Source organism: Colletotrichum higginsianum, chromosome 1 (assembly GCF_001672515.1).
Source record: "Colletotrichum higginsianum IMI 349063 chromosome 1, whole genome shotgun sequence".
Classification (NCBI taxonomy): Eukaryota; Fungi; Ascomycota; class Sordariomycetes; order Glomerellales; family Glomerellaceae; genus Colletotrichum; species Colletotrichum higginsianum.
Genome location: NC_030954.1, coordinates 2,914,617 through 2,929,374, shown reverse-complemented (window position 1 = coordinate 2,929,374; position 14,758 = coordinate 2,914,617). Strand labels below are relative to the sequence as shown.

Sequence of the window (14,758 nt, the reverse complement as noted above, 5' to 3'; positions counted from 1 at the left end):
ACATCCCACCACTACGGCACACACCACAGCCGCATACACATACACACTCACACGCACGCGCACACGCACACGCTCGCGTGCCGGAAACAAGCGCATCCTTCGGGGGCAGAGAATCCAGGAAGAAGAAAAGAGAGGAGACCGACACATGTCGGCTGCCGTCTAACCCCCCCGTTGGAAATCCCTTCTGCACACCACGACTGCTTTGAGCACGAAATACCACCCCTCTCAATTCCCCTCTAATCTAATCTAACCTAACCGAACGCTACCTACCAACGGATTCAACCCTCTCGACAGCGCCGCCATGGCCTCGAGCTCTGACATCATAACGCTTGACAACTTTGAGCAGCTGCTGCCAAGATGGGACCCCGCAGGTCCCAATCACCTGTATGCGCTCGTTGATATGGGCAGGTCAGTCGACTCGGGGTTTTTTCTTTTGTTTCTTTCGCATTGAGAATTGCTTTTTCTTCCCTTCATCCCCCCCCCGTCTCCCGCTTCGAGATCGTCTCCGGGGTATCATGTCCTGGGCACGATGCGAGGAAACCGGGTAAGACGGCTTACTGCCGCAAGACTGACTTGATAACCTCAACCCTCAGCAACGGCATCCGCTTCTCCATCTCGGACCTCACCCCGCCACAGACCCGGCTGCTCCGGCCCATCTACCGCGAGCGCGCCGGCATCTCCCTCTTCGATGCCCTCAACACCAACACTTCCTCCGATGATGATGCCGCCGCCGCCGCCGCCACCAAACCCATGACTTTCCCCGCCGAGACCATCGCCCAGGTCGCCCGCACCCTCGCCCGCTTCCGCCGCATCGCCGTCTCGTACGGTGTCCCGCCCGCCCACTTCTCCGTTCTCGCCACCGAGGCCATGCGCCGCGCCGCCAACGCCGGCGAGATGCTGGCCGCCATCCGTGCCGCCGCCGACATTGGCGTCCACGTCCTGGCCCCCGAGGTCGAGACCCTGTTCGGCGCCGTCATGGGCTCGCGCTCCGCCTTTGTCGACATCTCGCGCGGCGGCCTGTTCCTCGACCTCGGCGGCGGCTCCGTCCAGATGACCTGGGTCGACACGCGCCTGCCCGACTACGAGATCGCCGCCGCCCTGGCCGGCGAGAGCATGCCATTTGGCGCCGCGCGCCTGATCCGTGTCCTCGAGGGGCAGCCCGAGGAAGTGCGCGCCCAGGAGAGGCAGAAGCTCAACGCGAGCATGCAGGGCGCCTTTGCGAAGCTCTGCGACAGGTTCCCCGCGCTCGCGCAGGCCAAGGCGGAACACGCGGCCGCGGCAACCAACGGGACCGACACCGGGACCAGCACCGGCCCCGTCGCCGGCGGCATCGACGCCTACCTGTGCGGCGGCGGGTTCCGGGGCTACGGCTGCATGCTGCAACACAACGACCCGATCCAGCCGTATCCGCTGCCCTCGGTGGGCACCTACACGGTGACGGGCGACTTTTTCAAGCAGACGGACAAGATGCGGCGCGTGCACCGCGAGCACGAGGGCAAGATCTACGGCATGTCGAAGCGGCGGCGTCAGCAGTTCCCGGCCATCATCGAGGTCGTCGAGGCCTTCATCCGCGCCGTGCCGCACCTGCGCACCGTCACCTTCTGCGGCGGCTCCAACCGCGACGGCGCCCTGCTGATGAAGCTGCCCAAGAGCGTGCGCGAGAGCAACCCGCTCGAGGCGCTCGCCGGGTTCCCCATCCAGGGCCATCACGAGGACGCCGGCGACAGCGGCGGCGGCGGGAGGGGCGACATGGCCGTCGTCGCCCGCGCCGTGCTGAGGACGCTGTACGGCGCGGTGCCCGTCAACGTCGACATCTCGCGGACGCCGACCGTCTTCTCGCTGGGCCTGGGCCCGCTGTTCGCGCGGCAGGTCTGGATCCACCAGGGCGAGGACGACGACGCCAACGCGTCGTACGCGCTGCACGAGGCCGTCACGCGGGACCCCAGCGCGCCGGGGCTGACGCACCTCGCGCGCGCGGTGCTGGGGCTGACGACGTGCGCGCGGTGGGGGTCGAACCTCGGGCCGATCGACGCCCAGCTGTACGGGAACCTGAAGGGGCTCGTCGCCGAGGCGAGGCCCGAGAGCGTCTTCTGGGCCGAGTACCTCGGCGCCGTGGCGGCCGTCATGGTCGACCTGGTGCCGGCGTGGCCCGGGACCGTCGAGGAGCTAGAGTCGACGCTGAGGTACGTTGAAAAGGATGTGGTTGGTCGCGGTCGACACTTGATTCGGGATATGCTGACGAGGACGACGACGTCGACGACAACAGGTTCGAGGCCACGCAGACCGTGGACCCGGAGAAGAAGAGGGCGAGAATCGAGCTGACGGTCCACGTGGCCGCCGCCGCCGCCGTGGGCATCGACCCGGAGGACGTCAAGGGCCGGCTCTCCAACGTCGGGAAGAAGCGCAAGGACGGGACGCGGCCGGACAAGAAGGTCACGGTCCGGCTTCTGGAAATGAAGCAGTAGCTTTTCATTATACGACCGTGGACGGTCTCGTGGACTATATACCCCCTCATCCTCCTTCTCCTCCTTCTCCTCCTCCTTCTCCTCCTCCTTCTCCTCCTCCTTAATTCAAAACTGTGCTCTTGGCAACCTCCTGGGATGTAGCTCGCGATACGGTGTCTGCCTCCTAAACCTCTGTTTTGAAACGGACCATTGAAAATGCATTGAATCGTCGAGTGGTTTTGCTGCGAGTGAGACGGTGGGACAGAACAGTATGCAAAAACGAAACCAGCGACTCATCCCCTGACAATATTAGGGGTGAGCCTCTGTCTGGGGCGTTGCTGGGGCCTTGGACGCCATCCACTTCCGAGATCGAACCGTGTCCTGGCCGGTCCCGGGTCCACTGCTGTCACATCGGGGAGAGCGCGGCCGACTGATGGTGGATGGAGGGGAGAGGTTTCCCTTCCCTGCATCAGACTCTCCAAGTTTCCGGGCAGAGGATGGCGCGGGATGTTGTGAATACAGGGCGCCAGCGACCTCGTCTTCCTACGAGCACCCGGAGACGGTAGCAACACAATTTCGGGAGAGTTCGTAGTAAAAGGGGTTAGACGGATCACTTTTCAGAGGCCAGCAGCGGAGAATGACGCGTACCAAACGACGCAAACCAATACTGGACATGTCACCACAGGCAGTTTGGTAGAGGGGGGACATTGTGTTGCCTCCTGGACCTTGTTGCAAAAGCGGCCACCTCGGTATGCTAGGAGATGTTTTGCGTATCCAGGGAAACAACCCCAGTGGAGAGACCCAAGCCATATTCAAGGAGAGGGTTTCTCGAACCTTTCAATTGCATTCCTCTGGAGAGGGGATGGGCACACTGCTCCTGCGGTCAGTCTGACCTTTCCCGCTAATTCCGAACCCTTGACACGGCTGGGCCTCCTCTTCGTCAGCATCGCCAGGCTATATGGCATTGGGGGTTGGCCTCAAGAGTCATTTGGCTCGTCGACGGATTGCAGAAGAAGTGGCTGCCATCACGGTATCGACGGTGGACAACTGCGTTGCCTTCTGTTGGGTTCACAGCGAGGTCATGCGAGTCGCGAGAAAAGTCACAGACCAATTCGATCCAGCAAAAATCGACCCCGTTCTTCGCTGTCAATCCACGTTGCTGGCTGGGAAAGGACCGCAATGTTGCGATGCTTGTGAGCAAAACTTTGACGTGCATGATTCTTGCCCTAATGACCATCCGTAGCACGGCCCATGAAGCCTCGGTCCAGGCATTGTGCGGCAAGATAGATGCCTAGCAAATCCGTCTTCTCTCACTCGGCACCATCTCTGCTTCCAGGTTGTCAGGAAAGGAAGCTGGTAGATGTCTGGCTGGCTACATAGACTCGACGTTGAAAGTGGTGGGCGAAAGCAAGCCACCGCAACCGTAAATGGAAGGCCATGAAACGGAAAGTTGCTATCGCGCATGGAACAGTCCGCCAATCAGACGGAGCATTCACGAGCAGGGAACGAACCAGGGTCAAGTCATCCATATAACAACCGATTCACTGCAACCCGGTTTGCAGGCAACCGGCTGCTAATCCCCAACGCAGCGTGTCTTCAGTCTCTGTAATGCGACTCGGGTTGCATTCGCCATTACTCGAAGGAACGAATTCACACGGGCGAGTGGGTGGACGACGGTGGCGGGCGCATGCGGGTTGAAACTTGACACGACGAAAGGGGAGAGCGTGTAGGGAGGTTGAGAACAGCGGCCTGAAGAGAAAACAAGCGGACGAAGAAACCATTAGGGCGTTCGTGCCGATGTCCAGGACCTGAAGGCGCCCTTGCCAGCCCCGTACGCAGAAAGTTAGACCAGCAAGCGGCAAGCGCTCAGTGGCTGGTTCCGGGTGTTGCAGCCCACCGCGTGCGGATACGTATCTTTAACCGTAACCCGTGGGCACCCTTTTTAGGCTTTCCTCCTTGGGGGTCCTACAGGTACAGTAGGGCGGCATGTTGAGCTCCTCAGTCCAGTGAGACTGCAAAGTCCCCACTGGACGGCCGGTACTTCGGCCCCCAGCGAGTACATCGGCGGGGGCGGGCGGCCAAGGCAAAGATCCATGTACCGAGCAGAGGTGCAGGTACATCCCAGCGACCTACCCGTTCTGGGTGTTCTGTCTAAAAGGTGGATACCTCGGGACCTCTGAGCATCAGCGTGTACAGTCAGTCCACTGTCCATCATGGGAGGCTCGAAAGGACACATTGTACCAAATCTGAGGTCATCCAGGCAATTCAGGCCAGCTTGCCCTCCTTTCTCCATCCTCGCTCGGTCTCGTTTTCTCCCCCTCCCCCTTCGACACTACAAAGTCGCAAACCCCTTCTTTTTTTTTTTACCCCCCTTCGAAAACACCAACCCTCGATAGCTCACGGCTTGCTTGCCCTTCCCAAAACACCCTCACTCCAAGTGCAAGCGAAAACGCCGACCAACGGGCCACTTTGCCAATCTCTTATTTCCTCTTATTTTTCCCAACCCTTCCGTCGCAATCTTCACGACTAAACCTACCTTCACCGAAACGTCAAGGTCAAGGCTAGCCCTCGGATCTCCTCAGCTTTCCAATTCACCCTCTTTAGTTTTTCTCCCCACGGTTTTGGACAAGACCCCTTGTCTTCTCTCCGCCAAACAATACCGTCAATTCTGGCGACGACTCTTTTCTCTCTGAAAAACAGACAAGCCTACCGCCACCGCTGCCACTACCGCCAGAGCGAACAGCCGGCCTGTCTGTACCTTCTTGTGTGCAACAGCCACGTCAACCGACCTACCTAGCTAGCTACCTTTACGACCCACCTCCGTCGATCCTTCTCCCCTCCCCGCGATGGCTCAGCAGAGAGGCCCTTCCTACGGCCTGGGCGCCGGTGGTCCCGCGTCTTTTGGCGGCCCGAGTGCGGACAACTCCGAGTCCAGCCCTCTGGACATGATCCGTCAACAGACGAGCAAGATTGAGGACCTCTTGGACTCTGTGAGCGAGCCAATCAAGCCGTGAGTTGGACCCTCTAGAGCTCCTTGCCGGGGAGCCGCGCCATAAACTCGTGATCGCGTGCGTGGACCGCGTGTGCTGATGGAGGATCTCTCGCCAGTTATCTGCCCGCCATTGGTCGCTTCCTGATTGTCGTTACCTTCCTCGAGGATGCCCTCAGAATCGTCACCCAATGGAGCGACCAGCTCCTCTACCTCCACGACTACCGCCACAGTACGTTTAGGACCATACAAACCGCCGACGTGGTGGTCGAGCGTTAAGTTAACCCTCTGCAGTTCCCAACGGTATCACGCACCTTTTCCTCATCGTCAACGTCCTCGCCATGCTCGCCTGCTCCACGCTCGTCATCATCCGCAAGTACTCCGACTACGCCGTTGCCGGCCTCATGGCAGTCGTCACCACCCAGGCTCTGGGGTACGGCTTGATCTTCGACCTTAACTTCTTCCTGCGCAACCTGTCCGTCATTGGCGGTCTCTTGATGGTGCTTTCCGACTCGTGGGTCCGCAAGACCAAGGCATTCGCCGGCCTGCCCCAGCTTGACGAGAAGGACCGCAAGATGTACTTCCAGCTTGCCGGCCGCGTCTTGCTCATCTTCCTCTTTGTCGGCTTCGTCTTCAGCGGCTCGTGGTCCGTCTGGCGCATCATCACCTCCATCATCGGCTTCGTCGCCTGCGTCATGGTCGTCGTCGGCTTCAAGGCCAAGTTCAGCGCCACCCTGCTCGTCCTCATTCTCAGCATCTTCAACATTCTCGTGAACAACTTCTGGACTGTAAGTTCTCCGTGCCGTTAACACCCGATTCGCATCGCGCAACTACTAACAAACCCGCAGCTCCACGAGCACCACCCCCACAAGGACTTCGCCAAGTACGATTTCTTCCAGATCCTCTCCATCGTCGGAGGTCTCCTCCTGCTCGTCAACGCCGGCCCCGGCCAGTTTTCCATCGACGAGAAGAAGAAGGTCTACTAAACAGCGGAGGAACGAAAACAGCCAGAGGCCCGGCCTCGGAAATGGCAGGGACACCTTGGAGATAAAGGAGAGACAGACAGAGAGAAGTGAGGAAGACCATCGATGTTATAGGGTCAGTTTCTTGGCATTACAAACGGCATTCAAAAAAAGTTGCAAACTTTGTCTCGCTCTGCGGTTTGCGTCTGGGTGGGGTTACGAGAGTCACATTGAAGCATATATGATGGGTAGACGCAGAAGGGGTTCTATAGTAGGAACGGGCAAGTTTAAGCTGCGCATTAGGAATGGAGAAAGATATATTCAAGTTCACACACGATTTTCTGCACCTTTTTGGGGTGCCGTTGTCTCGGCAGCTTAATGAGCCGTGCGTGTGTGTGTGTGGTTGTCGAGAGGGGAGAAGTCTGCGGACCCCTAGCTGGTGTTCGCCAAGCTGCGGCACTAAGGCGGAAGGCGGTTTGGGAATGGTCCTCCTTCTCAGCGACCTGCATCCCAGGTGGTTCTTCCCGGTCCCTATGAGGGGGGGGAGGGGGGGAGCATGGCTGTTGATTAGGCCGCTCGTCATTGGCGGGATCTGTGTGGATCGTACGCACGCCCGTCGAAGGCGGCATTGTCCCTCCTCACTTTCTCCCCGTCGGGACCCCCCCCTCTTTTCGGTCTCCTTGCTCCCCGACCGTCTTTGCATTCCGTGATGTTGCCCTTCAGTGGAAAGTCCTCGCCCACTCTTGTTTTGAGGACGAGTTTGGGTGGTGAACTCTCGTCCTACGGGAGATTGGGGGGATGCTCGTCTAGGGGAACCGTTGCATCGGACTTCTGCGTCTAAGCCCCCTAGACACTGGGGAACCCTCCACCCCACCCGCCGGTCGACAACACGCAGGAAGCCTGCGGTTGTGGTGGCTCCTCGACGGGGGAAGTCACACCGGCGAAGTGGGTGGTGCCGGAGGGTGAGAAGATCAAACGGGAAATTTTCTCTCTATCGTCTGTGACCGCCACATCCCCCCCCCCCCCCTTCCGGGCCCGGAGTCCCGATCTCTCAAGAGCCCTCGCCGCTTCCGACGTCCATCGGCGCCGCTTCCGGACCCGGAAGGGACCACCGCCGATCCGACGAGGCTCGTCCCCGTCGGAGGGGAAGGAGGGAGAGAATCCTCCTCAAGCCTCGCCCGCATCCCTTCTCCCGAAGTAAAGCAACGGACGGCATAACTCCTCGATCCGCCCGCACGCACGCGACATCCCCTTCCCCCGCCTCCGCCTCCGCTGTGTCGGAAAACCTCGGTCTCACAACACTCGCACAGGCGTCCCCCGGCGATCGAGTGCCCGGATCCGCCTTGCGTCAGACAGTTCCCTTGGGCACACCCCGGCCGAAGGAGCTCACTACCACCTCGCACACACACAACACACACTACAGCGTCTTCCTACCTATTTTGCCCTCCTCGACCAGACATCCTCACGCTCCCTCACTGGCACTGGCCGGACTACTTCTAGGTAGGGAGCATCAGGGCGGACGAAGGAGACCGTCTCGGCTTTCGGCACGGACAACCGAGCGGCGGCATATGTGAACATCTACCAGGACATGGGCTTATAGCCCGTTCCGAATCGAGGCACCCGACGGAGCAGCGGACAGCAAGACCAATACCTCGGCGACGTTGTGTGGCAAAGGCCGAACAGGAGACAATGAAACACATCCTTGAGAAATATGCTAATTTGCAACCATGGCATCCTGAGTGATCGAGTTTGGCAACATGTGGACCATCATTGGACAACAACAAACACATAGCGGGCTACCCTGCTTATCAACGCATTCAGGTTAACCGTTCTGAGAAGGAGGGGCCTTGGGCCCGGCAGCAGGGGAATACGAGGACGAGGCCTCGATTGTCATGCATTCTCTGAAGATAGTGACTTGCAGTGAAGAGTGTCGAAGGAAGGTAATCCACAAGCAAAGGTGATACGCCCCCTCCCTTTCCCAAATTCAGCAAAAAGGAAAAACAAATGATATAAAAACAACACCGCCGGGACAAAAGATAGCATCGGAGTCCACGGACGGCTCAACCCGGGTTTCCTATTCCCTAACTGCCCCCTTCCATCGCGCAAGATTCATATCAGGTCATGATACTCTCCAGGAGAGGTTGAGTGAGTTTTCGGGCGTTTTCAAGCCAAAACAAGCGAACGAAAGATGTTGCGCATGTCTCTGCACCGTGAGGATCCCAACCAGAACAAAAGCTTGATGTTTGGACGGGCCATGGGGGGGTTTTCACGACCCCCTGACGTATCAAGCGCAAGTCTGGGCCTGGAGCGAGTTGGGTCGCACTCCGTCGGCGAATCGTACACCGGCTCCGCGTGCGTGCCCGGTGATGGTCGGCTTGCCCTTTCTTAGGATCGTCTTCTGATCCGGAGAAGCGCTCGAATTACGTGAAGACATAGACGGGCCTGCAGACGAGGAGGATGTCTGGAGGCGTGCCGCAGACCCGTCGGATTGTCAATCGATACCGTGTTGTTTCTTGAGCTGCGCTAAACTGGCCCGGCGGGCCTCGAGGTCCTCTTTTGACTTGAGCATCTTCTCTGGCTGGTGGTAGAGAACTGGGGAAAGGTTAGCAACGATGTGGGCGACGGAGGAGGATCGGCACCGACATACCGATGAGGTATCGGTTCTGGAAGTTGAAACCGTTGAGCTTGTCGCAAGCTTGCTTCGCATCCATTACGTCTTCATAGACAACGAATGCGGTACCCTTGGTGCCGCTAGCAATGCCCTGGCGGACCTGTCTGTAGCAGAGGTTAGTCACTGATGTCAAAAGGTCGATCGAGCGATCATTGACCGGGGCTGGCATGAGCGTACCGGATAGGGCCGAATTTTCCGAACAGGTCGAACAACTCCTCTGGAGTTACGTTGTAGCTATTGTCGTGTCAGTCATTGATGCAGAACGTCGCTTGGCCGACATCGAGCGAGTGTGGGCGAGGCTTACCTCAAGTTCTTCACGAACAGAGCTCTGTACGGTAACCAGTCAGTCATGCATGTTCCATCATTATCATCAAGCGGTGCAACGGAGGTGGTATCAATCGGGGCTCGGAGTAGGATCGAGGTCGGCAGGGCCGGACATGTACGGCATGGACCGTGGGGTGACGTTGGCCGGCTCGGGGTGTCGTATGGTATGTGTGTGCGTGTGCGTGTGCGTGTGTGCAAGGCAGGGAAAGGATGCAGAGATATACACAGGCAGATTTGCCATTGAACAAGACTTCGGACTCACCGGTTGACTTCTGGGGCTAGTTTACCGCCGCGACTACTCATCTCTCGATGCTCGATTGACGCTGAGAGTGTTCGATTCGGGTTGGTGAACGCTCGTAGGAAATGACAAGGACGCGCTGGATTTGATGGGGGGGGGATGGGCGGGAGTTGGGACAGGATCTGGAAGTTCTAGGAACGGCGAAAATGGGGAGTAGGCAGTAAATGAGGCGACGGGTTGGCTGGAGGCAAGGATTGGGCGAAGGCTCCCACGTGACCCGATTGGCCCCACAGGCCGTCACGCGGTGGGCCACTCATCATGCGTCAAGACAGGCAAAGGCAGGCAAGGCAGTTGTGCGGAGCTGGGCTGGGACGGTACGTACCGGCCTCGGTTTTCCGCAGACGTGGCACGCTCGCAGCTCCCCAAAATATTGCATTGCACCCGCAGCACCGAAGACCTATCTCGGTCTCCGCCCACTAAAACATCACATTCAACGCTTGCCGGATAGACTTTGGCTGGCTACTGTCACTGCCACACTCGGGCCTGCCTTGGTCCAAGTAGGTAAGATGACCCCGACATTGTTTACTGGGGAGGATAGCCAGCAGAATCTGGGCGCCCCAAAAAGGGAAGGAATGTCATTTGACTGGGGATTCGTCCGTAGCTCGCCGGCGCCGGACGGGCTGGTTCTGTCATTCGCGGAGAGATATCCGTAGTATGCATCTGTACTCTGTACTCTGTCTGTGTGTGTGATAGATGCCTTGGCGACCGACCTCGACTGGACTTGCCACATTCAGGTACCAACCACACCACTGCATTCCGTGACTTCCATATGGGCCGACACGGCCGACATGGCGGCATGGGTTGGTGGGGATTCACACGCCCGGTGCTTCTCCCTCAAAACAGACGCAAAAACTCACACACGGTGCCGTCGTTGCTGGACAGAGTTGAACCGGCCACGGCCACGGCAGTATGAGCGCTGGGCCCCCGACCACGCCATAAACCTGCTGTCATCAATGCGGCACCCGTCTTGGAACAACGCTCGAGCAAGCGGCTCTCATGCAGTGGTTCCTGAGGATTGCCCTGCGCTGCCCAGCTTGCCCGCCCGCCCGCCCGCTGTTCACTGTCCACTGTCCAGTGATGCTGATTATTAAGAAACTTAGGAGAGGGAAGTGGACCTCCGGACAAGTCACGAGATGAGGTCCCAGATTGCGCAACTCGATCAATGCGATAGCAGCGTACCAGCCAGGCTATCTCTCTCTCTCTCTCCCTCTCCCTCTCCCTCTCCTATCGCATAATCTGGGGAAACGGGCGGGTTGAGGCACACGCACCCCTGAACAGCAGGATTGCATGCTGATAGCCAGTGATACCAGCTTAAGGTAAGGTCCCTTACTAGGTGTCTTGGCTGCTGGCACAGTTCGACGACAGCCTATTACAGGACATCTTCCACTCAGCTGGGCCAACCAGCCTGGCTTCATCAGGTCTGGTTCGTCTGCAGCAGTGACAGGCCAAGGTCTCTCCTATAACTACCCATAATCCTTCCTCGACTTGTTGATCGACAATGAATAACCGCCGCTGGCACCAACGCACGCGAGCTCGTCAGCCACAAGGCCATGGCTCTAGACAAGTGTCCGCCGTTTAGGCTCTTCCGTCTCTTTCAACAAGCTACCCGTATGTTTCATTCCAGGTCTTGAACCAGGGGCGGGTCTCTGTTTCTCAGCCAAAGGCAGGACAAGCTCACCGCCCCTCCAGGCTGTGCGTGGCTGACCTTGGTAACACTGAAAGGAAAGGGGGAATGGAAAAGCGTACCTGACGAGCCGGCCCAGGGGACCCGCATGAGGCTAAACACACCACACCTCCAGCATGTTTTTTTTGTTGTACCGAGTGGAAAACGGAAATCGTCTCTCCTGAAAACAGACCTGACGACATCCGGCCTCACCAGCCCAGCAGCGCCGTTGTCATTGCTAAAGAGTTTCCTCCCCATCCCCATCCCTATCCCCATATACCCCCCCCATCTCCCCCCTTCCAGCGTGGTTCGTCCCCCTGCGTCGGTGTCGTAATGTCCCTTTGACGCCGGAACTGAATGTCATTGACCGCCCACAACGCACAATGGCGCGCTTTCAACGCCAGCCGGCTTCGTAGCCAACTGAAGAACAGAGCAACCTCGGGGTGCTTCTTACTGACCTAGTTCACTGCCCTGGGCCTCAGAACCCATCTCCGAAACATTTCACTTCCTTCCCGAATTACTTTTTTGCCCCCTTGCGCCGTCGGGAAAACTTCACTCCTGCTCATTCCACCACTCACTCCCGTCAACGAAGTCGCCGCTGCTCAGTCCATCACCCAATCCTCCGCCCGATTCATCGCCATTTCATCATACCCGCATCCCACGATATCACACGATATTTCCAGTACTCGCCCCCCCTCGCTCGTCAGTCCACTCAGATCAACGGCAATGGCACTAGCGAGTGACATCTTCGTCGGATTCGACGTTTCCGACAAGGATAAGCCGTTCATGCTCGACGTCCTCCTCGCCCACGGCACCCCTTGGGACGAGAAGCTGGCCATCTACGACCTCGGTCTCTTCAGCGGATACGAGGACTGGAACCTGATGCTGGAGAGTGCTGCCTCAATCAAGGAGGCGGACCTGGCTCGCTCGCCGCTGGATGCGCGAGATATTCTAGCCTACATCCCTCGAGTCAAAGAAGCCACGCTAGCAGCCGAGAAGCTACGCCAGGGTTGGGCAGCGACTGACCAGGCCATCAAGAATTTGGCCGCCCTGCTGCGGGTTCATCGATCAGGCCTCGCCGCCGTGCCCCGACCTCGATCTCAATCTCAATCTCAATCTCGACCCGCCGCCATCAAACGGGAGCGAGTTATCAAGCGAGAGGCCGCTTCCGTTGCCCCCAAGCGCGGACGGGAGGTTGTCGAGGACGGGAACGAAGCAGAGCCTAGGCAGCGAGCCAAACGGCAGAGATCCGCTACCAAGTCATCTACCTCTCACTACTTCGCACCGTCAACAAACCAACATTCGCCACGCACGGGCACGAGCACCAGCACCGGACAGCAACCAGCAACTCCGTCGCCCGCTGACACGGCCCAGACTGGCGGCACCTCGGCTCTCATATGCCATGGTATCGCCACGCCTAATCCCACGCCTCGCAAGCAGTCTCAAGAGATTGAGGCCCCGAAGGAGGGCACCGCCACCGCCGTCACCACCACCACCACCACCACCAGCATACGAGACCCGCTTCAGGCGACAAGCCAGGCCCAAAATACCGGTGCGGCAGCTAGCGGAATCAATGACGACAACTCCGGCTCTTTAAAAGTCGGCGGCCCGCAGACAGCCGGGGGTCTTCGGGCAGAAACGCCATCCTGGCCATCCCCGCGCAGCAGTCCGTCTCCGACGAACTCGTCCGAATTATTGTCCCCCGACGAGTTGAGACGGGTCAAGTCCGAGACCTAGCTCCCCCGAAGCCTTCGCCAAGGCGGAAGACGGCCGTGAAATCGCCGTTCTTCCGCCAGCCGCAGACGAGACCGTCTCCCAAGCCGAAACGCGTCGGTGGTCTTGTGTCGACGATCCCCTTTCCGCCGCTATCGGCGCCGCACTTTGGTCTGGTTCAGGAAGAGTTTGCTCACGAACCTTTCTGGCTGCTTGTGGTCGTCACTTTCCTCGTCAAGACGGCCGGTACGCTGGCCATCCCCACTTTCTACAAGGTCAAGGAGCGGTTTCCGACACCAGCCGCCCTGGCTGATCCAGAGGTGACCGTCCCGGTTATGGGCATGATCCACCACCTGGGTCTCTCAGTCGTGCGAACGGCGGCGATACAGCGATACGCCCGAGCTTGGCTCGTACAGCCACCGACAGCAGGCGTTGTCTATCGAGTGAAAAACTACGACAAGAGAGATGTCGAAGCGCACACGTTACGGCCGCCTAGTGGCGCTAATTCTCCTGGTCCTGTTATCGCCGAACACGCCACAGAAGCCGACGAGGCGTGGGAGATGGGCCACTTCACCCAGGGCAAATACGCCCTCGACAGCTGGCGTATCTTCTGCCGAGACGAGCTCCTGGGACGGGCCGATGACTGGAATGGCAAAGGCGCCGCCCCCAACTTCCAACCCGAGTGGATGAGAGTGCGACCGGACGACAAGGAGCTCCGGGCGTGTCTACGGTGGATGTGGATGCGCGAAGGCTGGGAATGGGATCCCGTGACAGGCGAGAGGACAGTCCTCCGGGACGAGGTGCGGAGGGCTGTGAATGAAGGACGGGTGGACTATGACGACACGGGCGGGTTGGTGATTCTCGACGAGCCGCGGTCAGGCTAGAGTCAGGGTCACGCGCATCGGTTTTTACTTATTCATGATTGGTCTCGGCCGAGGCTGGATATGAAGTTTGGTTTTGATACCCGCACCACACCACGCAAGGGGTGCACTTACGCACACTCTCAGACGTAGACATGACAGCATCGATAGACGACGGGCTTCTCGGTGACACAGATAGTCGAGTAGCTAGCATATGGGCGCAGAAGCATTCAAACGAGAACGAGTCTCACATGGACGGTGACATGATTCAGTCGTAACCATGCTGAAATGTCCGTTTCCATCTTCACATGGAAAGTATCCAATTCGATGTACGTTATTGTATACAAGTACCGGCCAACGCCGAGTCGGCAGCCCGTTTCCTCGCGTTACTCGAGTCGCTCACTGCCAATGATGCTGCATCCCAACCAACCCTCCGCGGACGCCCTCTCACTTAACCTCGTGGCACGGCATCGCACCACGCCCGGATCGTCGCTCCCCGTGAAGTCAAAAAGTCTTGTCTCACAAACCCCCCCTTGAAGGCATTTCACAGGCAGCATCCAGGTCCGGTCCGGGTCTTGCCCCATAGGTAACTACATGTACCTACTCTGCACACAGGAGTCAGGGCTACACGGCCATTCTATGCCACCCACCATGTGCTGCTACCCCACACGGGGCGACGCCATGCGCAGATCAACGGCACGCCACGTTTCTCTCTCTCTCTCTCTCTCTCTCTCTCTCTCTCTCTTCTCGCTGCACCCGCCAGCCTGCTGAATGCCCTGACGCCATTCATGCTTTCCGTCACGGGATGCTGTTGTTATGTGACGAGAGTCAGTC

At 58.7% G+C, this 14,758-nt stretch overlaps 4 protein-coding genes across 4 annotated transcripts; 3 read left to right on the top strand and 1 right to left on the bottom strand.

The window, feature by feature from the left end:
* Nucleotides 1–301: 301 nt before the first annotated feature.
* Nucleotides 302–2,465, top strand: CH63R_00902 (Ppx/GppA phosphatase; the record flags this gene model as incomplete). The annotated part of the gene is made up of 3 exons (XM_018295877.1): nt 302–408; nt 594–2,183; nt 2,267–2,465. 3 exons carry the CDS (start codon nt 302–304, stop codon nt 2,463–2,465), a joined length of 1,896 nt encoding a protein of 631 aa, XP_018164239.1.
* A 2,825-nt stretch (nt 2,466–5,290) lies between these two features.
* CH63R_00901 (SURF4 family protein) lies at nt 5,291–6,419 on the top strand (the record flags this gene model as incomplete). The annotated part of the gene is made up of 4 exons (XM_018295876.1): nt 5,291–5,454; nt 5,553–5,665; nt 5,728–6,221; nt 6,282–6,419. 4 exons carry the CDS (start codon nt 5,291–5,293, stop codon nt 6,417–6,419), a joined length of 909 nt encoding a protein of 302 aa, XP_018164238.1.
* Nucleotides 6,420–8,886: 2,467 nt separating this feature from the next.
* CH63R_00900 (RNA recognition domain-containing protein) lies at nt 8,887–9,693 on the bottom strand (the record flags this gene model as incomplete). The annotated part of the gene is made up of 5 exons (XM_018295875.1): nt 8,887–8,987; nt 9,043–9,170; nt 9,244–9,300; nt 9,371–9,394; nt 9,653–9,693. The coding sequence occupies 5 exons, from the start codon at nt 9,691–9,693 to the stop codon at nt 8,887–8,889; spliced, it is 351 nt and encodes a 116-aa protein (XP_018164237.1).
* A 2,384-nt stretch (nt 9,694–12,077) lies between these two features.
* On the top strand, nt 12,078–13,948 carry CH63R_00899 (Methyl-CpG binding domain-containing protein 4; the record flags this gene model as incomplete). The annotated part of the gene is made up of 2 exons (XM_018295874.1): nt 12,078–12,903; nt 12,966–13,948. 2 exons carry the CDS (start codon nt 12,078–12,080, stop codon nt 13,946–13,948), a joined length of 1,809 nt encoding a protein of 602 aa, XP_018164236.1.
* Between the last annotated feature and the right edge of the window lie 810 nt (nt 13,949–14,758).